At 31.6% G+C, this 22,487-nt stretch overlaps 1 protein-coding gene across 2 annotated transcripts; it reads left to right on the top strand.

Moving 5' to 3' along the window:
- The first annotated feature begins 3,247 nt into the window (after positions 1-3,247).
- Positions 3,248-21,072, top strand: LOC142328719 (CXXC motif containing zinc binding protein). Of its 2 annotated transcripts, none has more exons than XM_075372669.1 (5): positions 3,248-3,416; positions 8,263-8,346; positions 10,566-10,704; positions 16,976-17,085; positions 20,827-21,072. In XM_075372669.1, the coding sequence occupies exons 1-5, from the start codon at positions 3,411-3,413 to the stop codon at positions 20,971-20,973; spliced, it is 486 nt and encodes a 161-aa protein (XP_075228784.1). In that variant the 5' UTR covers positions 3,248-3,410; the 3' UTR covers positions 20,974-21,072. The 2 variants fall into 2 exon arrangements, with proteins under 2 accessions (XP_075228784.1, XP_075228785.1); XM_075372670.1 differs by having other exon boundaries at positions 10,566-10,674.
- The last annotated feature ends 1,415 nt before the right edge of the window (positions 21,073-22,487 follow it).

A 22,487-nucleotide genomic window follows, 5' to 3' on the forward strand; every position in this document is an offset into this window, starting at 1 on the left:
TTCCATCAGGGCAGTCATGATGGCTTAAGCTGTTTTAATTTAGGAATGATTTTTCCTCGGGCACTTGTGCACTTTAGGTGGTACCGCAGTTTGAAAAAAAATTTGCTCGCTAACTTCGACTAATTAACAATTAGTCAAAACAGTAATAAAAAGCTTGATTATTTAAACAATAACCCAAAAGTTAACCTACTCTTGCTCCGCTTGCTAACCTTGACTAATTAACAGTAATGTTTTGATTATTTAAATAATTGCAATAATTACTGAATTTATTATTTAATTACTTAAAACATTACTTTTATTACTTAGTCAAGGTTAGCGAGCGAGGGTTAAGTTTGGTTAAATTATATTTATAAAATTAATGGTTATAAAAATGGTAATATAATTGTTATATTGGGTGATATTAGCAATAACCCAAAGGTTTGCAGTTTAGTTCAGGCTAATACGTAAGCCACTGCGGAACCACTTAAAGTGCACAGATGCCTTTTCTCAAGCAGTTCTACAGTTCTCTATAATCTTTAAAAACTAAACAAAGCATACATTAAATGCATTAGTGACGCCAAGTCTTCCGCCTGGGGTTCACCACGCACTGACCACAGAGGTGCTGGTCTCGCACAGTTTGTAGAAGCCAGGAACCTCTACTTGGTTAACAAGGCAGAACAACCACCTACTTTCTCTTGTGAACTGTGGGAAAGTTACATCGACGTCACCTTGGTGACGGGCGATCATAGGCTTATAACCTATGAGATGGTTTACGGAGGCGGTCTAAGAGCTCCAGATTCAGGTTGCTACAACCTAAGGAACCTAGATGAAAACAGACTGCGGCATGAGTGTGCAGCTGTTTTACATGGGTTGGAATGGCGCATGGAATACAGGGTGGAGGTGGAATTGATGGCTGAACAATTCAGCCGGGCCATCAAGACTGGCTGCGATAGAGTTCTACGGCGGCCATGGCCAATCGACGGACCCTTGGGTAGTGACCAGTTTGCTGATCAAAGAGAGTCTGGAGCCGTCATGACCTCTGCTTCCGAAGGGTTGTCTGTTAATCGCAGGTGGCGGCTCGGGGAAAAGTGTTTGTTCTCTACCTGAGTGTGCTGCGCGAAAGAGTGAGATCCACGCGTAGAAAGTACCAGGATCGCCCCCTGACGGGGATTATCGTGAATGACGTGCGCGCTGAGGGTCTGCTTATCTACCGGCGCGTCCGTAGCGAATACTTTCATGCCATCAAAGAAGCCAAACTCAAGTTTTGGAAAGATTCCATGTGCGAGTTGCAGCGCAACTCCTGGCAGCTCGCAAAGTAATGTTACCGGCTAAAGCCATTGCACGTGCTGTCCAGTGTTTGGTGGTCTCGACCAGACGTTAACATCTGTGTCGGTATACCAGGCGTTCCTGGATACTCTGTTTCCAGAGGGTGAAGCAGAAGTCGGCGTTAGGGCGAGAGTTATGCCTATTCTGGCATACGGGCTGTGGATCCCGTAGATATAGACAGTGGTTTCTCGAATGGCACTGAGTATTGACCAACTTATCCGGATACTTTTTACCATCTTTTCCCTGTTGTAAGAGAGCCGCTTAGCAGACAGTACTCGGGGTGCCTTAGCTGGGGTTGCTTTCTGACTTGCTGGAAGGTGGCTTTAGTGAGGGTGCTCCTAAAATTAGGAAAGGATCTGAGTGTAAGGCAGTTATCGGCCCATCAACCTCTTGCCGGGAATTGGCAAATTGCTTAAAAGGCTGGTTGTGGAACTGCTCTGGGAAAGCATCTATATGAACTGTTTTCTAAGTCGAAGTCAATATGCCTTTATGAAAGGGGTTGGCACCGAGGATTGCATCTTAAATGCTCTTGCCGAGATGGAAAGCGCCGACTGTAAATATGTTTCGACAATTTTCATAAACATAGAGACTGTATTTCCTTCCTTGTGTTGTAGTTCTCTCCTCTATGAGTTGGAACGCCGCAATTTTTTCGTAGTCCTGCAGGCCGTAGTGCGAGACTATTTGTCTAATCGTACGGCTCAGTTTACAGATACGCACCTAGCTGTCGAAAAGTCTTTCACGAGGGGAAGCCCCCGCAGGGTTCCGTTCTCGGCCCCCTGCTGTGGAACCTGGTATTTGACGGATTTCTGGGATTGGCATATCTAGAAGGGGTCACGGCCCAGGCTTTAGCCGATGACTGTCTCCTTTTAGTTCGTCGTAATTCACGATCACAGGTAGAAGACCGGGCGCAGGCGGCTTTGTCAACCCCAGAGGGCTGGACATGGCAAAATTTAAAGATTGTGTGCCCAAGACGAAGTTCATGCTTCTCAAGGGTGCAGACAAATCATCGTACAGCCGTAACCCCCATATTAAATTTAAAGGCTGTGTAATCTGTTGAATTAGAGTTCTTAAGTACGTAGGTGTTTTGTCTATGAGAAGTTGCTGTTTAGCAACATTAGGCAAGTAGCGGTGGACGCTGTCTCAGTGAAGCACAAACTTAGGAAGATTGCTCGGAAGGACTATGGGTTGTCTGGCCGTTAAATGTACATGGTGTATTGAGGTGTCTTCGAAAGCATGACCTCTTACGCGGCGCCCGTTTGGGCGCATAGATTGGATATGAATAGAGCACTTTTTCACAATTTAAGGAGTGCCCAGCGCAGGCCTTAATTGTATGAACTGGTGTTTTTAATACAACCTCCTACGAGACTACCAATGTATTGGGAAAGGCTCTCCCAATCGATTTTGTAGTGTAAGTTCAGGCCGCCTGGACTACTTTTTCGAAAGTTACACGTTCAAATAAGTAAATAATGTTAGAATGATTAATTTATTATCTGATGTTTTCCTCTGGCGCCTACTGAATCCAGTTATTTACGAATTAATTATATGACAGCTTTTTAATAAAGTTATATTATCGTGAAAAAAACATGATAAACGATAAAATATTATAAAAACTGGTGAGGCCAACGAATTGAGCCATCCGGTACATTAATGCACTAACATGACTGCACATGCAGCAGTAAAATCTCATTACTACAAATAACAGCTGGGACAGCTCTTACGCTGAACACAATATACATAGCAGTAATAACGTTCTGTAGCAGTAGTACTATATATGTAGTTCTTGCTTATTTATGAATTACCGGACAAATATTACAAATGAAATGTATTTTTAAAAAAATTGATAAGTGGCGATTGTTTAATTGATCAACTATTTTTTCACGGATCAGTTCGAAACGAACAGATATCCCTGAAGTTCATTTGACAGAGTCTTTAGTAGAGTAAGTAAACATTTACTGCACGGTTTGCAATGTAGTTGGATATTTTATTGGTTATGTTTGGATGAAGTTGTTCATTATTTAACAAATGGTGAAAACGTATAAATTTTTTTGATTTATCATCTAGATTAATACTCTGTTACTTTCGAACATAGTTTACCTGTTTCTGAAATGGTGGTAGGTGATTAATTACCAAAATTTGTGTGTGTATTAATTAGAAAATATTCGTACCATAGATATTTTGTATTTTATATTATTTTACTGTATTTCATTCAGTATGCTGTGAATTAGGTAATAAAGTATTAATAGTAATTGAATTCTGTAATGCATGTATAGGTGCGTTAACATGATGCTATTTTATGTCAATATTTTGCGGTGTTTTTTAATAATCTTTCTAAATTATTTCGTGGAGTAGTTAGCAGTAACATGTGTTTAAACTCTATTTTTAAATTATCAAAATAGTTAAATCAGTGGTAATTGTTTGTGTGGTACTATTACTATTTATAGCAAATTCATCACTGATATGGAAGACCTGTTTGCATGAGCTTTTTATTGTGGATATCTTTACAGATTTTGTACTTTGAAATCAGTTCATAACCCATTTTATTTTTAGGGTTTCATTCCCTCCTTAGATTTATTTTACTCATGTATTTTTGTACTGTAGATAATAGTGTTATTTATTTTTTGTCTCCATTTGAATGGATGGGGGATGTTGCAGGATGTGAATTTTTAGGATGGTTAGGATTGGTTATTGTTGAAGTATGGAGTTAATGAAAGTGTGATTGTAGCTCATTCACATGATGCTCAGACCTTTTGAACTTATGATCCAATTGGCTATCAACAATGATGAGTCCTCATTTTCAGTGATGTAGGAATAGGATAGTAGGCTATTGTATTCATTTTAAAAAAATGCTCACCATATCATCTTTTTTATTAGAATGAATGTATGGTACTTTTTTTACCTTATTTTATGATTATGACTCTATTGTTTCTTATTTTGTGTTTGAATCTATAGCTTAGTAAATTAATTACCTCACTGATCTCAAAATTTAAACATGGAAACTGGTTTGTAGTCTATTATATCATTTTCAGAATTATTTTTTTTCGTTTTGTTATTTGTGGGTGAAAACAATCTTTCTTTTGCGGAAAGCAGAATCAGGTAATAAGGGATTCTTTAGATACACATGCAACTGTCCTTTTGATCAAAATAAATAAGTAGAATTAATACTACTGTAAATTGTAAATGTAGATTCAAATTAATTAAAATTTTTAATAGTTTTGTAAATTTTTTTGTCAGTAATAATTATACTACTTTTTCCGTAGAGATCAATTTCATGAATTTATTATATATGATATTCAGTCAGTATTGAACAAAACAAAATATCAAGGTTATCAGTTCTGTTATTAAGTTATTAGTTCTGTAACTATGTGAAAGTTAGTATAAATAAATTACCTAATGGTCAGCCAGTATTGATTTAAAAATGATGTAAAGAAGTCTATCAGTATCAAAAAAAACTAATTCAGTTGTGATAAATTTTATAGGGACCAAAAAAAGGGGTACTTACGTATTAACGCCACCGCAGCTACAGCTTTAGGTTATGTTGACTTCGTCTACTGACAAATCGTACGTATATCAAAATAACCTAACTAAATATACCCTATGCTCGCTTCGCTCGCTAACCTCGGTACTTACGTATTAACGCCACCGCAGCTACAGCTTTATTTAAAAACAAAGTAGTCAATCGGATTTCGGTGGATTAACATTAATTGGATTTCGGTGCTATAACATTAAGGTTATATTATTAATAAGTTGTATATATTATGCATATTTAATGATAATTATAAGAGGTTAGCGAGCGAATTGGATTTCGGTGCTATAACATTAAGGTTATATTATTAATAAGTTGTATATATTATGCATATTTAATGATAATTATAAGAGGTTAGCGAGCGAAGTGAGCGTAGGTTATATTTGGTTAGGTTATTTTGATATTCGTACGATTTGTCAGTAAACGAAGTCAACATAACCTAAACCTGTAGCTGCAGTGGCGTTAATACGTAAGTACCAAAAAAAGTTACCCAAATACATGGAACATTTATTGAAATTTCAAACAGCAATTTTTAATTATTTAAATTGATTTTTGAATCTATTATGTGGTTTTTACAAATACAGATCATGCTAATAAAGATAAATATTTTTTTAAATATGGCAACACTTACATTTAAAGAGTGACATGGCTTTTCTTTATTTTCTGTTTAGCATCTGGAACCACTGTAAGGTATTACTTCAGAGGATGATATGTATGAATGTAAATGAAGTGTAGTCTTATACAATCTCAGGTCGACTATTCCCTAGATGTGTGGTTAATTGAAACCCAACCACCAAAGAACACTGGTATCCATGATCTAGTATTCAAATCCTAATAAAAGTATAACTGCCTTTTCTAGGATTTGAACCTTAGAACTCTTGACTTTGAAGTCAACTGATTTGCAATGTTGAGTTCACCACAAGACCAGCCCACTGGGCTAACTGACATGGCTTTTTTCTTTTTTTTTAACTTCCAAGACCATCATTAGACATTACTTAAGAGGATGAGGTGAATGACAATTTTTGTAGCATGTGAAAATGTCATGCCCAACCAGGATTCGAACCTGGGACCTTTGGATGAAAGGCTTGATTGCTACCACTCGCACCACGAAGGCCAGCAAGTGACATGGCTTAACACATAGAAAGCAACACTTAATTTGATTATAAAATAAAAAGTTCAAAGAACCCTAACATTATACAATTTCATAAATATATAATGCCACTTAGCATATAATGGCCATTTTTTATAATGGTAAAAATTATAACTAAAAAACCCGGAAGGATGAAAATAAGCCATTTAATTATATTTTTTCAAGATAAAAGATTGGACCAGTGGTTTATTTACCTATCTCTCTTCTTTCTATGAGAAAATTACCAATAAAGTTGAACATGAAACTGTGAAATTTCATTTTGGTAAATTTTTCAAGAGGCAGGGATGGCATACACAGTTTTAATTATTTTTTTATATGTAGGTATATGTTAGTAGTTTTACCATAAATAATATTAATGGTGATATAATACTCCTAAATTTTTATGAATTTTTGAAAATAATGTTTTTTAAAAAATTCAAATTTTGGCTTCAAATAATTCTGATGGGGTTGGTGATAAAACCAATCCTTTACCTTGAGAAAATATGATTAAATTCCTTTTGTGTCATTCTTCCAGGACCAATAGTTTTTTAGTTATGATTTTTTCCATAAAACCTTACAGTCACAAAAGTAGGTGTGCTCATCGTAACAAAAATGGCCACCACAAATTAAACTGCTTAAATAAAAAATTAAAAAAACAAAAAATAGTTTTAAGTTCCTAGGACATGTAGGAAACAAGTGGGTAAGTTAAATTTTTTTTTTAATTGCTCAAGCAACCACCCTTGGGTCACTTCAAATGGATTGACCCCTGATGAGAATTTAATGAAACAGATTATTATTATTATTAAAAAAAAAACTACATATGATGAATGTTGTTATTTTTCTAAAAAATATTCCCACATGATTCCCTGTAATCGAATAAAATACATTTGTACAGTAAGTTCATTATTGTGTTAAGTTTTTTATAAATATTGTGTTGATGCAATGCTATTAAATATTATTTTTTAAATTAATATTAATTCTAAATAGATAATTAAACTTTCAAATGTCTTCCTGAAGAAAATAAGTCAATTAGATATTTATTTACATGCTATGTTACCTGATTTTTATGCGGGCTTTACCGTGGTCTTTTAAGGCAATCAAGATATGTTTCTTCAAATATGTAATAATTTTCTAATCGCCAAAGTGCATTGAGAAGTTTATCAGTTATTAATGTTATAATTGATACATTTTTTATATACTATTTTTCATCTGCTAGTTTATAAATTTCTTGTTTAAGGTTAATTTTGATAATATATGAAATTACTTTACAGCCTTTTTACTCACTACATTAAAAGCCATTGGCAACACTTTTCAATATTACTGTTACTGTTATTATGAACATTTATTTGTTTTTCCTTATAATATTAATTATGATTGGAGAGGATTTGGTGGTATTGTCAGAATTGTTAAGCTGATTAGTAAAAGTTTTTTTTTTTCAAATAGTTTGAATATTTTTCAAAAATAAAACCTCTTTTTTAAATTCTGTATTTAATTAGGAATATATTTAACTTTTAAGTTCGTTTAGTTTGAAAGATATGCATATCTTTTATATCTTGAAATTTAATTTGATTGCATAAAAAACCTTGGCAATATTACTGTCATGTTCTTCAAGTAATTGCTTTTAAATTTGCATTTCTTATTCCTTTTTTATATTATTTTATCATCTAATTGAGCGTGTAGAACTGAATTTTACTGATAAGTTTTATTGGTAATAATCAATTGAATTTATTTACTTCCTCTTAATTACAGTAATTTGTTAAGTAGATTCTACATACTTAAAAATGAATATTTTACATGGGTTATTGAATTTCATAGAATCAAAATCTAGTTAATTTCCATATTCCTATAATCTGCCCTCCTTGCACTTAATTTTACTTCATAGCAATCTTATTCAAAAAAGAAATCGGATTTTGTATCATTACATTTTAAATTTAACAAAGTAGAATTATAACCAGCAGTCTTTAAGTGATTTTTTCTTTTCCTTTTTTAAAAAAAAAATAAAAATAAATAAATAAATAAATAAAAACCAATATGTACAGTGTTATATAGATTAAAGGAGCCAAGGTTTTTCATGTGTGAATATAAAGTCAAAAAGCAAAAAAAGGTAAAAAAGAAGAGGGAAGATAAAGAATAAAAGAATGATAAAGTAGATACATCAGTATATTTTCTGTAATCCTGTAGTTTCAACTTAAGTTATTGTTGACAGTTATTTGAAATGTAGACATGTGTTCAGGTTATGATTGAAAAGTAATTAGGTAAAAATTATGTTATATATCTTTGGCTGAATATTATGTTTTCATTGCAGGTGTTCAGTTTGAACGTGAATTGCAACTTTGAAGGTATAAAATTATTATATGTCGATGCAAGTGAATATGAATGGTGTTTAAAGGTAAATTTAAATAATTGTTTTATTTTTACCAACTTATAATATAGCTTGTCCTTTGCAAGGCAGCCCCAGCCCTTTCAAGATTTTTGGCGATGCTTGAAGGAAAAAAGAGGTATAGTGAGAAAGTTATTTTTTTTTTTTTTGTATCAAATATAGTTATTTTTGAGAATTACTTTTGATTCTCAAAAATTCATGCCATAATTTTTTTTTAAGGATATTTGCCTACATAAGCCTTTGCATGTGTCTAAGCAATGAGAAGGTGAACAATAAATTATGAAAAAATAATTGATGAATCCTGTACTTGATGAAAATCAAACAGCATGTTTTGTTTGTTTTATTTTTGTGATGAAAAATTCCAAATCTGGGCTGGGGATTGAATCCAAGGACAGATGAATTTAATTTCTCTACCTACCAGTTGAATTTTATTCAAAAATTAGAAATTTTTAAAAAATTAACTCTAATTTTAATAAATATAGTGTTTTCAAAACTAATATTATTTCAGTCATTTTTGCAGCATTCAGTGGCTGGTGCTACCATTCTCACCCTGATGTCAGCTGATATTGCTGATAATTGCTTTTTTTAATTTGGCACAGTTATTCAAAACATTGTGAAAAGTGTATTGATATAAATTGTGTCTTATTATTTTGTAAATCACGGTATGTTTTAATAAATCAAAGTCTTTGACTGTTAAGATGTGGCTTGCCCCTTTTTTGGTTGTGTAGAATATTGCAGTTGATGTTAATGTTGGTGGATTTTGCATATCTGATATGGTTGGCAATTGATTTTCATGCTAATAAATACAGCTTCAAGTGCTCATTGAATATTTGAAGTTGCATCCCAATTGGCCACAAATATTATTCTAATTCAACTTTTCAAACACATTCTAAGTGAAAAGAATCACCAGCTGATGCTACAATAATAACAGCAGCACCAGCCTGTGAAGGTGGCTGACTGAAAATGTTATAATGTGAGTCTTGAAAACATTATGTGACTAAATTTTATTTAGTTTAATATTTAAAAAGTTGACAGCTTCTAATTGTTTTCAAAATATTAATGGAAAATGTGTACTACCTTTCTTTTCATAGAGTAATCCTCCTTTTCAACTTAAAATGTTTGGTGGGTTGTTCAGGAATTTTGTTTTTTTTTAACATTCTTACCTTTATTTCCATTTCTGTTAAAAGTTAACTTTGTAAATGTAGTAACTGCAGTTATCTTTTTTCTTGTCGTTTTGTTTTATAACTAGTGCTGTTATAATCTTAGCTATTTAATTTTATAAAATTTAAAGATGTTATTTCAACCATTCAGAAACTGAATCTCCTATTCCACCAGTTAATTGTGTTTTTTTCTATTTTTTAATCCTTTGACTACAAAAATACTAAAATATTGATTAAAATTTTGTGATTAAAAATGAAAGTGTTGGTGTTACATATTTATTTGTATCAGAACTATTATAACTTAAATTCATACATTTAGGTTGTTTTTAAAGGGATTGATTGCAGCAAATCTGAAAAAAAATTGAAATAGGGATTGATGAGTTATAATTATAATTGTTTCTTTAAATATCTTACAGTTTTTGCTCCATATGCAGAAATATTGAAATTACTCGCCCCTAAAAATTTGGTTTATGAATTTTTCCAACTTTTATACTTTCAACTACTAATTCATTAACTGTTTTACCACTTTGATGCACTTCTTCTTTCCTTTCAAGTGTGCTAGTTTTTAGACTCAATCTGCCACCTAATTATACATTTTAATCCTACATTTTATTGTTAGTTTTGTATGCTCCACTCCTCTTTGTCTTACTATTTTAATTATGTAAAAAATATATTGTTTACCAGATAGAGTTATCAAGTGGAAATAACTTTTATTTGAAACATTTTTCAGCCTATGGGCTAGTTGAATATAAGTTTGTACCTATTTATTGACTTATAGATACAGTAACTTTGTAAATATTTATTGACTTCTGCCTCGTTATAACCAAACTCCTTACTATTGAGGGAATGAAATTTTTTAGGTAATAAAAACACTTCAATTAAAAGCTGCTTTAGTAGTTATTAGTGTAGACTTCTAAATTGGCAAGAAATTAACCTTTCTTTTCTATCATTTTTAAAGCAAGAAAGGTCACAGTTCTTCAGAGGGAGGCATTTACTTGCTTTTAAGTAAAATATATATCTAATTTTGTCTGAATTTTTCTTTGATATTGTTTGTTGACAATCTTACAGGTAAAATGTTCTGGATGTGGAGAAGAATCACCAAACTGGCATACGTTCACAGCCAATGATCACTGTCCTCTAAAAGGGGGAAGAGGTTCTGCTAATTTCCTTTATAAATGTAAATTATGCTCAAGAGAAAATTCAGTTGGTAGGGTAATAAATTTATTATAATGTTTATTTTTAGGATAAAAAATGACAAATTATATTCATTATGCCATCCAAAAGGAAATTGGACCTGGAATTGTACATAGCTGGTTTGCAAAAATTGTTACATGTGGTGTAAATTTGGAAGATGATAGAAAGGAAGTGGAATATAAAGCATTTGTATAAATATTTATTTAGAAGTAGTATTTAGTTTTATTACTTTGATCAACTTTGACCATAGACAGGTTCCCTTTCTCTTGGCTATGCCTTCCTCATCTCACCCATAACCTTATTTTTTATTCCTTCTTACTTGCTGAAACTGTTTTCGTTGTCTGGTAGTTAATCTAATTTACTGCTTTTATCTGTTGTGTCTTTCTAGAAGCCTATAATCATCAGTGCATCGGCTTCTTTACTGGAATTTAGTGGGGTAGTAACTGTGTGTGCCTCTAAAACTGTTTAAGGATCACCTTTTATATTTCTAAAGCATGTCTCTTTATATGTTCCATGTCTCATTTGGGTTGTCTATTCCTAAGATTTGATAATCAATTTTAATCACTCAGATAAAAAGTAGCTTTGTCACAAAACAAATTTTATAAAGGAAATTTTCTTAAGTTTAGATTCTGTTCAGATTAGATTCTGTTGAATCATTCAATATAAGATTTAAGGGAATTTCCTTTATCATGTTGCTCTGCATAAGTTGTAACCTCTGTTTGTATCAACAGAGTTGCTAGTCTTCTCTTCCTTTAGTGAATCTGGCAGAATCATAGAAATAACAGATTGATTGGATGGCCAGATGTTCTCTTCCTTCAGAAAAGACAGACCATTCCACCAGAGTTGTGACGAGGTTAATGCATCCGGCATGCAACCACGTGACAGGATGTCTGCCGGGTTATCCCTTGAAGGAATGTGCTTCTATAAGCATTCCTTAATTAGCGTTTGAATTTCGCAAACTATTTGCGATGAATACTTTCCATTGATTAGGAAGCGATGACAACCAGTAAAGTAAAACTTGAGAATCCAACCAAAGGTGGATTGAATGAAACCTTATACCTAAAATACACTTAACTTTGTTGAATAGACGAGATAATAGAAGAGTCGCATTCATTTCCAACCTTGGAATAGAAATTTGCTTGACTGGAGCAACTCTAGATTTTGAACACAATAAGTGGGTTTTAATGTGTTCATTGCTATCAACAGATCTGTTGAAAAGACGCGCACCATATGCGTTACTACTTGCACCACAAAAACCATATAATTGATAACTCTTACTAAAACTAATTTTAACTAATCTAGGAATCTTAAAATTACTTGAAGATTTGAGTGGAGAGTACAGAAAATGCCATTTTTCTGCTAACGGAGTGGGAAGAACTTCATCCCAGTGAAGGTTGGCGCACCATAACTCTTGTATGAGCACTTTAAACGTAATGATTATAGCAGCAAGTAGTCCTAAAGGATCAAACAATGAAGAAATCATTGACAAAACGGAACACTTGCTGTAAGAAGTATTCTTATCCCTTGGTTTGAATTGATAAATGAAATCATCGCCTTGAGGATTCCCAAATAATCCAAGTGTCTTGATATTTTCATCCTTATCTAATTTGATGAAAGAATCAGAATTGTCAAACATATCTGGAACATTGGAATGGCATTTATGTACGGAAAGTCCACATTTGCTAAGGAATAACAAAACATCATTGTATAATTGTTTCAACTGATCGATGTTGTCACAGCCAGTGAGCAGATCATCGACATAAAAATCATGATTAATTACTTGGCAAGCTTGAGGAAAAGAGGCTTCATTTTGATTGGAAATTTCAATCAAACATCTTGTTGCTAGAAAACTTGAAGGTGCTAAACCATAAGTAACTGTCTGTAAGTTATATGGAATGATTGATGAGTTAGTTGGTATCATCATACCAGAGAATTCTTTGTAATGAAAAATCTCTAGGATTAATGTGAATTTATCTACATTTTAGGAATCTCTCCTGCTAGCATGTAGCTGTGATTTCTAAAACGAATTATAATTGAAAATAAATCTTGTTGTACTACTGGATCTGTAGCAAGAATTGAATTGAGTGATTGGCCATTTGAAGTTTTCGCACTATCATCAAATACTACTCTTGTTTTGGTAGTGGTGGAAGATTCACGAAATACTGCATGCAAATAAAAGGTTTCAGATGGAACCTTGGACTGGAATGAATCTACAGGTTGCATGTGATCCAATTCTTGATATTCCTTCATGAAATGGAAGTAGTCTTCCTTGAGTTTAGGATTTTTCTTAAATCTATGTTGTAATAAATTGAAACGATGTTTGACATTTGCATAAGAATCTCCTAAAGTACAATTTTCCTTACGAGGAAGAGACACAACAAATCTGCCTTGTTGATCATGAAAGGTGTTTTCAACGAAATGTTTTTTACAGAAAGATTCCTCTTTGGTGGTTGGTGAATAATTTTCTATCTCATCAGATCTCCAAAATGATTCTAATTAAGAGGAAAGCTGTTCATTATTAACAGGAAGTGATATTGAATTTGAATTGTTTTTCCGCTTACTAAGTTTAGTAGGGATTTGACCAGAAACTATGAAACCAAGACGAGTTTCTTGAAGTATGGTATGATTGGAATTATGAGTTAATTGAACAGGCTTAAGTAGAGAAAGATAATATTGAGCTCCTAGGAGAATGTCGATTTGTTCAGGAATATTAAAATGAGGATCGGCTAGAAAAAGGTGAGAAGGAATTTCCCAGTCAGTTACGTTTACAAAGTGATTGGATAACAGACGTGTAATGGATGGATGGCATTACATGACAATTCAAATTAAAATAAAAATCTTTATATCTAGAATTAATATTTAAATTAACACTTAGCTTAGATTTAGTAATGACATTACTATACCTGTGATCAGCATGACAACAGGCTTGGTTTCAAGCCCAAGTTTGGTGGCAAACCTTTCAGTACAAAATGAAATCATTGAAGTGGAGTCACTAAGTGTCTAAGTTAAGACTAACTTAGATGAAATTACCTTTTTTATTCTTAACGTATACTATTGCTTTTGCAAGTAAAACAGACTTGTTAGGTTCTGATTTTAAAGTACAATATGAATTATTAGCTGAAGGAGCTTGATTCTGCTTAGAAGATTTATTTGCTGCATCTTGCAGCGCCTTATCTAAGTGAATTAGGATATGATGCTTCAGTGAGCATTTTTTACATTTATGATTGCTTGTACAATCTTTGACAATATGTTGTTTACTTAAACAATTAAGGCTTAATTTTTCTTGAAATACAAAGTGTTTTCTTTCATTAACATTATAACTTAAAAACTTATCACATTGATACAGTGGATGGTTGCTAGTTTTACATAATGTACACATAAAATTATTAGAATTATTTACATGAAATACATTTTTACTAGAACTAGGTTTTGAATAATCATATTTTTTGCAGCTGAATCTTATATTAGATGGCTTTTCATTACTTTGAATCGTGTCTGTGGATTCAAGTAATTTACGTTTAATTCTAAGAAAGACATAAGTTGTTCTAACTTAGGTAATTCATTACCTTCTAATGACTGTTTCCAGTTTCTTAAAGTATTTCAATTTAAGTTTTATGGAATTAATTGTATTACAATAAATTATAGATAGTCAATATTTAGATTTTTCAATGCATTAATATTTGAGTTAACTTGGTCAATGAACTTAGATAAATTTTCAGAATTTTCCTGTTTTAATGGTTTTAAATTAATAATTTTGAAAGCATGTTTTGCTGCTATTAGCCTTTTGTTATCATAACAAGCTTTAAATAATTCTATTGCAGTTTCATCATTTTCAGACGTTACTGATAAATTTTTTATTATGTCAAGAGCCTCTTAAGAAATTTGTAAGGTAATAAAATTTTTCAACATTAGAAAATTCTTTTCGGTTATGAACTAAACTATTAAATATCAAAGATTTTATGCCCCTTAACATCACTGTGAAAGGGCTCAGTTTGTATAGATTTTAAAGTAATTGGATTAGGTTTGTTAATAACTTTAGTTGCATCAGTTACCTCTGAAATTTTGAAACGATTTTCTAGTTTTTTATGTTTTAACTTAAGTTTATCAAAAAGACTTTCATAAGTATCTCTGACTTCAAGAGCCTTATCAATCGCATCTTGGTGCAATTCGATTTCAGATTGAACATTGAAAAATAGTTTTTCGTATTCTAACAGTTATCAAACTTAATGGTAAATAGATTGTAATCGCCTGAATTAAGATCAAAGTTTTCAATGGGTGCTTTTAATTTGGCTATATTATTCTTCATAATGCCTCTTTTTTGATTAAATCCTTGAATTCCACTTTTATTGATATCATACACAAGATAAATGTCATATACAATAATATTGTTAAAGTTTATGCATAAAATTGAATGAACTGGATTGATTGGTTGTAAATATGATATGATATTGATAACATCTGCTGGTTGCAGGTCAGCGAACAATAGAAAGATTGCCTGAGATGTGTGAGTGCATGTTTTGTACAGCTTGTACAAACTGGTATCGAGGGTTGGTTCCTTATACCTGGCTAGCTTCAAAGATACAATTTTAACAGTGTTATAAAACGTTGAAATATTTAACTATTGAAATATTCACGAACATTTGAATGTTTCACTAATTTTAATTTTTTAATTGCACTTCTAACATACACCCCTAATTTTTGATACACTTGTTATAAATACAATGTTGTTGACTTGGTTTGACTTTATCGAAGACCCTGGATGAATGCTGTAGAGTGGTTAAGTCCGTGTCGTTAATACGGCGACTTGATGATGAAATGTAGGTTGACAGATGCAGTAGTCGATCCGGTAGGTACTTGACCATCTGGTTCTTGAATCTGGAGACGAATGACCAAAAAACGTACGTTGAATCCAACGGCGTAACTGTTCGGTGATGGAGGACGAAAAAATGTGTTGCGACGTCAATGGGACACCGTTTGTCAACAGCGTTGCGAAAGATTTTAGTGAGGGTGGATTGTATGTGTTCATAGGTGATGAATGAAGACAACACCTTGTTGATTACTGAAGGATTGTTTAATTGTACGCCATCTTGCGGTTTAAAATAATTTTGTAACATATAACTTGTAACTTATAATTTAATTTTAAAGATAGCAAACATAAGCTAAGTAAACTTAAAGTATTGTTCATCCAAACAAGAATTGTGAGAGTCCTTCCGGACACGACCGCCTTGAGTCAGGTATAAGTGTAGACTGGTTTAAGACACTACGTACTGTGCTCGAGGGAGCAGCTAGTGACGTAGAGTGGCGTCATGCTCTGACGACCATAGTTTCCTGTGGGCACCCTAGCCACCGCTAGGTTTCAGTAACGGCAAGAGGAGATGAAAACGTAACAGTAATATACATATTAAAGTTCTGATGTTAAAATTGTACAGTATTGTATATATCAAATTGTATTGTAATAATAAAAATGCATATTTGATAATTTTATTCAAATGATTGCTTTTTGTTTACATTTAATTGTGGAAAATAATCATATTAATTTTTGGTGGAGATCACATCATCCCTGTTTTCTGGGTTTTTAGGTTTTTAAAGAATACTTAATTTCTGTTTGGCAAGTTACATTGGCTGTTAGATAGATGAATGTGTAAGAGATGTCTGCCAGTAAATTTGTTTTATTATGTATTTATATTAACCTAAATGTATGTAACCTTGGTATTTTTGAAACTTTCAAGCTGATGTCATATATACCAAATAACTACAGGTAAGACTGTCGCTATGAATAATATTCAATATTTTTAATCTGATTTTCCCTAAAAAATTAATATTAGTGAAATATTGGCCAATTTTTTTTTTTTTGTTTGTTTTCTTGTAATCTGGTAGTAATAGGCAATACATTGATGTAAACAGATTAAAACAATAAGGACTGTTTTTTGTAAAATGTGTACTTTACATCAAGGAAGAAAAAAAAATTAAAAAAAATTCAAACTGTATGTACTGTTCTAGTCAATGTTTCACATAATATTTACATTCAAGGAACTATAATTATTTAGAATAAAATTCCTTTTATCTAATTTTTTTATATAAATAAAATAAAATGCAAAACGGTTATTAGAATTTAAAAACTTACTTTTTTCAGAGTTAATAGCTCATATTAATGAGATTTATCATGATTTTATTATCTATAAATGTTTTTGAAATTAGCTTATTTTAAATTAATATTTTATAGTATTATTTATTGAATATTTGTCAAGGATTTGGGTTAAATATAATAGATTGTATATTTTCAGATATCATTGAAGATAGTTTAAAAAAAATTGAGTTAATTGAAGGAGATAGATTTTTACCACTTGTAAGATTTGATTGCAGAGGATTAGAACCTGTTTCTTTTCAACCAAAGGTATGCATGACAGGTTAATGCTTAATTAATTATTGTTTAGAAATTTTAATCTGTTATTATACTTTTGTCCAAAGAACACATCTAAAGGGTGTTTGGTCTTATTTAAATGTGATTCCACTGAGTTTCTTCACTGTTTTATAACAGTAGGTGAAACATGGACTCACTATTAAATGTCACAGACCATACAGTACACCAAATATTGGGTAGGGCAGATGAAATTGTGCCAAAGAAAGCAGAAATGATTTCATCTGCAGGGAAGGTCACATCACTGTTTTTTTTTTAATTTTCGTGGTGTGGTGAGTGTAGACTACCTGAAAAAAGGTAGGACCATCACTGGGGATGATTATGGTTAATTACTGGGCCAAATGAAGGATATTGTTCATACTTAATATCTACATCTGGTCAAAAAAGTGTTCTTTTACCATGATAATATGCCTGCGCACACACATACACATACACACACATACATACACACACATATACATGCACACATACACACATTGGGTTGTTGCAGCAAACTTTATGACCTGAAAGATTTGATAAAAAAAACAAAATTTTTAAATTTTCCATATTGTGTAAGTCCAATTGTCACAAGTCTTTTTTTTGGCGTTGGTACACTTGTCCCATACATATATATATATATATCTACATTGGTAGCCATATTCGATGCTTAGTTTATTCGCTTTCAAAAAGGCTACACATGTTTTTGTAGGTCGGCGATTTTTAACTTAACTAACTAAAAAATGGAACAAAGAATTTGCATTAAATTTTGTGTTAAGAATGGAATAAAGTGTAGCAGTGCATTGGAAATGTTGAATGTTTCTTGTGGCTTCTTTTCTTCTATGAATAAAACAAGTGTTTACAAGAAGTACAAACATTTTGAAGATGACAAGCGCTCTCATCCCAGCACATCAACAACCGATGACAGTCTTGAAAAAGTGAAGAAAATAATTATGGACAAAATATATGGACAATCACTATCAGAAAGGCTGCTGGTGAAGTTGGCATTTCGTTTGGCTCATGCCAAGCAATTTTTGAGATATTTTGGATGTGAAATGTGTGGGAGTAAAGTTTTTCCAAAATTGTTGGAATTTCAACCAAAAGCAGTGCCAAATGAATATAGGAGTTGCTGAATGAAGTGAAGGATGATCCAGAACTGCTCAAACGAGTCATAACTGGTGATGAAACACGGGTGTGACATCAAAACTAAGGCCCAATGGAAGCTTCTTGAAAAGCCAAGACTGGAAAAAGCTAGTCAAGTTCAATAGAATGTGAAGGTTCTGATCACAACAGCTTATTGTAACATGAGTTCTTGCCACCAGGTCGTATGGTTAATATGGAGTACTACATGGAAGTTCTACGCTGTTTGCATGAAGCAATTTGAAGAAAATGCCTGGGTTTGTGGCAGAACAGTTCATGGCAATTACAACACAATATGCACCTGCTCACACTTCACTGCTTGTTCGTGAATTTTTGGCCAAAAATAGCACTGTTATGATGCCTCAGACTCCATATTCGCCAGACATGTCTCCCTGTAACTTTATTAACCAAGCTAAAAAGAACCATGAAAGGATGATGTTTTGCCAACATTGAAGAGATAAAGACAGAATTGTTGAAGGAGCTATAAATTCCACACTGAAAATTGTATTCCAGAAGTGCTTTGAAGATTGGAAAATGCGCTGGCACAAATGTATTATATCTGAAGGGGAGTACTTTGAAGGTGACAAATCAATATTTATCAATAAATAAAGATTTTTTGAGAAAAAAAAATTCCATGTATTTTTTGATCATACCTCATATGCTTTAAAGTACTTCCATATGCATTGGATTTTGAATTCAGTGATTATTTCCACTTCCCACGCCTGAAGAAATAGCTTGCTGAACAAAAATTCACTTCAAATAATGAGGCAAAAACTGAACAGCAACTTATTTTGTAAAGTTGGATTAAGGGTATTAAAAGATGGAAAGTTATTTTGTCTTTCCATCTTAGTGGAAAGTCATTTGTCTCCATCTTTATATTGAATTGCAAGTTGATTTTGTGAAAAAATTAAAAAAATTCTGAAAAATCTTTGTCTGGCAAGAATTTTTCAAACAACCTATTTATAATATAATTGCTGTGTAAAATTGGTGGAGAAGGCCTTGGGAAATCAAGAGTAATTATTACAGCAGCTGGAGAAAGAGCTCAGACTATCAAGTATTCTGATGATTGAATATGTTTGAAGAATCAGAAGAACTGGTTGTAGAACAGGTATGATTGTAGTTAATTGTAAGAATCTATACAGTACTGTAAAGTAAGGTAACTATCAGGTAGACAAACATGATGAGAGATGGAAAGGTAAAAATGCACCATTATTGTAATAATGGGAGGTGAATTGTTGAAGTGGTTGTGATTTTGTTTAGAAGTTTATGATAGATAAACTGATTAGATAATATCTATGGGAGAAGATCTGGAAAGGTGAAAGGTTGCTGACAGCTCAGCCAGGATTCTTGTTTTAACAAAGAAAAAGGTTTTCAATGGTTTGAGTGAGGAAAACATTTTTGGAAGAAATGGTAGTGGAGATTGATAAAAGTAAAGATCAAGAAGGGCTGAATTTCTAAATTTTGAAGAATGCATAAAGAGTTGGTTTAAAGACCTAAGAAGTCAAAATGGATATTCAGAATAATTAAAAAAAGCAAGTATTTTTATCCATACCAGTAATTAAAATCAGTTTTACTGGGCACTACAGGAGATCTAATTATATTCCTAATAATTAAATATAATTTCAATATTGATGATACAACATTTGAATTCTCATGCAAAGTCTTATACTATTTATCTGTATCCTATGATCAGCATATAGTATATAAAAAAATTATTACTTTATTTGTGAGTCCCATTTAACCATTTTTAGGTAATCCTTTTAGAAATTTTTAAATAATCCTATTAGAAATCAAACAATTTTTTTTATTCTTTCACAGAAAAAAAAATTATTACACTGTAGTTGAATAATTGTGTGTTTTTTTTATTGTAGCTAATATGCTATTACATAAGATCTTTCTAGTTTTAAATGTTTTCAATTTTTTACAAAATTGACTCGTTTGTTCTATTCAAATGTAGTAAGTGAAGTGAAATATCTTATTTCATCTAGAATTGTAATCATATAATTACTATTCACTCAGTTTTAAGATAAATTTAAAAAAAAGTAGAATACTTTTTATTTAAAATCTTAGAATCTACATTGTGATTGAAGCTATTCTTTAATAACATGATTAGTAATACATCATGTGTTTTTCTGTTAATATAAACAAGGCACTTTGAGTATAAACAAATATATTAACTATTCTATGCAAAATTAGTATTACCTTAAGACACTGTTATTGCATACCAATGATTTTATACATATGTGATCTATTTAAAGCAGTTACAGTAACATAATTTTAAGGCTGCTTCAAAGTTGTATGGAAATTACTGTAATAATTTTGTTGGTAAGTAAAATGCTGGTCTTTATTTCTGTATCGCTATGATTTTCCTGTATGAACAACTGTTAAGGAAAAAAATGTTTTTAAAACTTTGCAGTTTCACAAAATTTTGCAGCTCCTGCTGAACCACAGAAGGAGCTGTGTTTGTAAAAATGAGTTTGTTACTATTTTTCTGTATTTAATCAATATAAAAGGATTATTGAATTACATTATAATTAAAATCTAGGTTTTAATTATAAATTGTAGGAACTTAATTAAAGATTTCATTTTTTAACATTTCAGGGTTCATGGACTGCTATATCGGAAAACAGTGAAGCTGTCTTTACAGATATTGATTTAAGTGAAAATGATTGGGTCGATTATGATACTAATGCACAGGAAACTGTTGGGATATATGATTTTAAATCTAAATTTGAACGTGTTAAATAACGTTTTTCTGTAATGGATGCCTTTTGTATATTGTATATTTGAGTTTCATTTTTACATCGTAAAATTTGTCTTATATTAAACTCATTATTCTCATTTAAATTTCAATAATTTATTTATTTAAAACCTGAATTCTTATTCATTTGCACATTTATGAGTAACAGTTTTGATTTTGTTCATGAATTGTAAGTTTTTTTGACATTGGTTTCCAGTTTTAGTATGTAAAATTAGTAACTCCTCATTTTGTTATATGCAGCCTATTATTCTTCTTTCTTAATGAATACTCAAAACAGTTCGCCAATTTAAAGGATTTATGGAAGGAGTAATTTTAAAATTATTAATTCTGTATATGGTATTCCATTCAACTCCTACAACATGCAAGGGAAGCTGTATTGGTTTCTTTTTGTATGAAAAAAATCTGTACTAGTTTTTTATGTGAAACAAACTAACATTTTTTATTTTCAAATTAGTGTTTTTACTATATCACTAAAATATGGTGTGCCATTGATTTTTTTCCTTAAGTTTGTTTCTAATTTCTAGATGTGAGTGAGGGGTGGCCATTCACAAGCAAATTCCAAAAAAATTGCTAAAATCTTGTATAACAAGATTTAACTAGGGATGTTTATGAAGTCAAGATTCAGAAAAATAAATTTTCTAATCAGTTTTAGAATTTAAGCCCATATTTAATATAATACTAAATGTTCCATCAGTTGTGACATTATTAAATCCTTTTAGGCAGGTAATTTTTTTTTGTAGAGGAGAATTTCTTAATTTTTTTGAAATTCATTCTGTACATATAATCTGTTATTTCCCTAATAAGATATTCAGTAAAAAAACTTTGAACTAAAAAAACATACTTGATAAAAAAGTTGATGGAGAAAAATGAAAGTAGCGTGTATTTTCAAAACAAAATTGTTCACTGCATAAGAATTTTATGTTGTATCTGTTCGATTATGATTGCATCATTAAACTTAAACATCTCCAAAATATGATTTATATCATGATCATGTAAGTCAAAATAATAACCCCCTTGTACTGCCATTTCACTACCTAACATAACCAAAGCAAAATGAGTGATATTTGTGTGTAAAGAACTTCTGTAGTTTTATTGTTTTGTAGCTGCTTTATACAGATATGTGTTTACCTTATTATCCTGCTGGGTAAAACAAGAGTTAAATGATGAAACAAGTGTGGTCAACAGTAGACCAGATGAATAAACGTGATGCTTACAAAAACTGCAGAAATAATTTTTTATACTAGTTATTTTTCTTCTGAAAAATAGTGAAGTGAAAACAGTTATACATATATATTTAATATTATACGATATAAACCACCAAAACAGTAATTTGATAAGTAACTTAACCATATTAATTTCCAGTAACTTGTATTCGCAGTATCTCACATCTTCAGTTGTTATTAGATTTTTAATTTATTACCATGAAATATATTCTTTTAATTTTTTATCATCTTTTTTGAATTTTTGTTTTATATTTTGAAATTTTTAATAATATAATGAG

Source organism: Lycorma delicatula, chromosome 8 (assembly GCF_047948215.1).
Source record: "Lycorma delicatula isolate Av1 chromosome 8, ASM4794821v1, whole genome shotgun sequence".
NCBI lineage: Eukaryota > Metazoa > Arthropoda > Insecta > Hemiptera > Fulgoridae > Lycorma > Lycorma delicatula.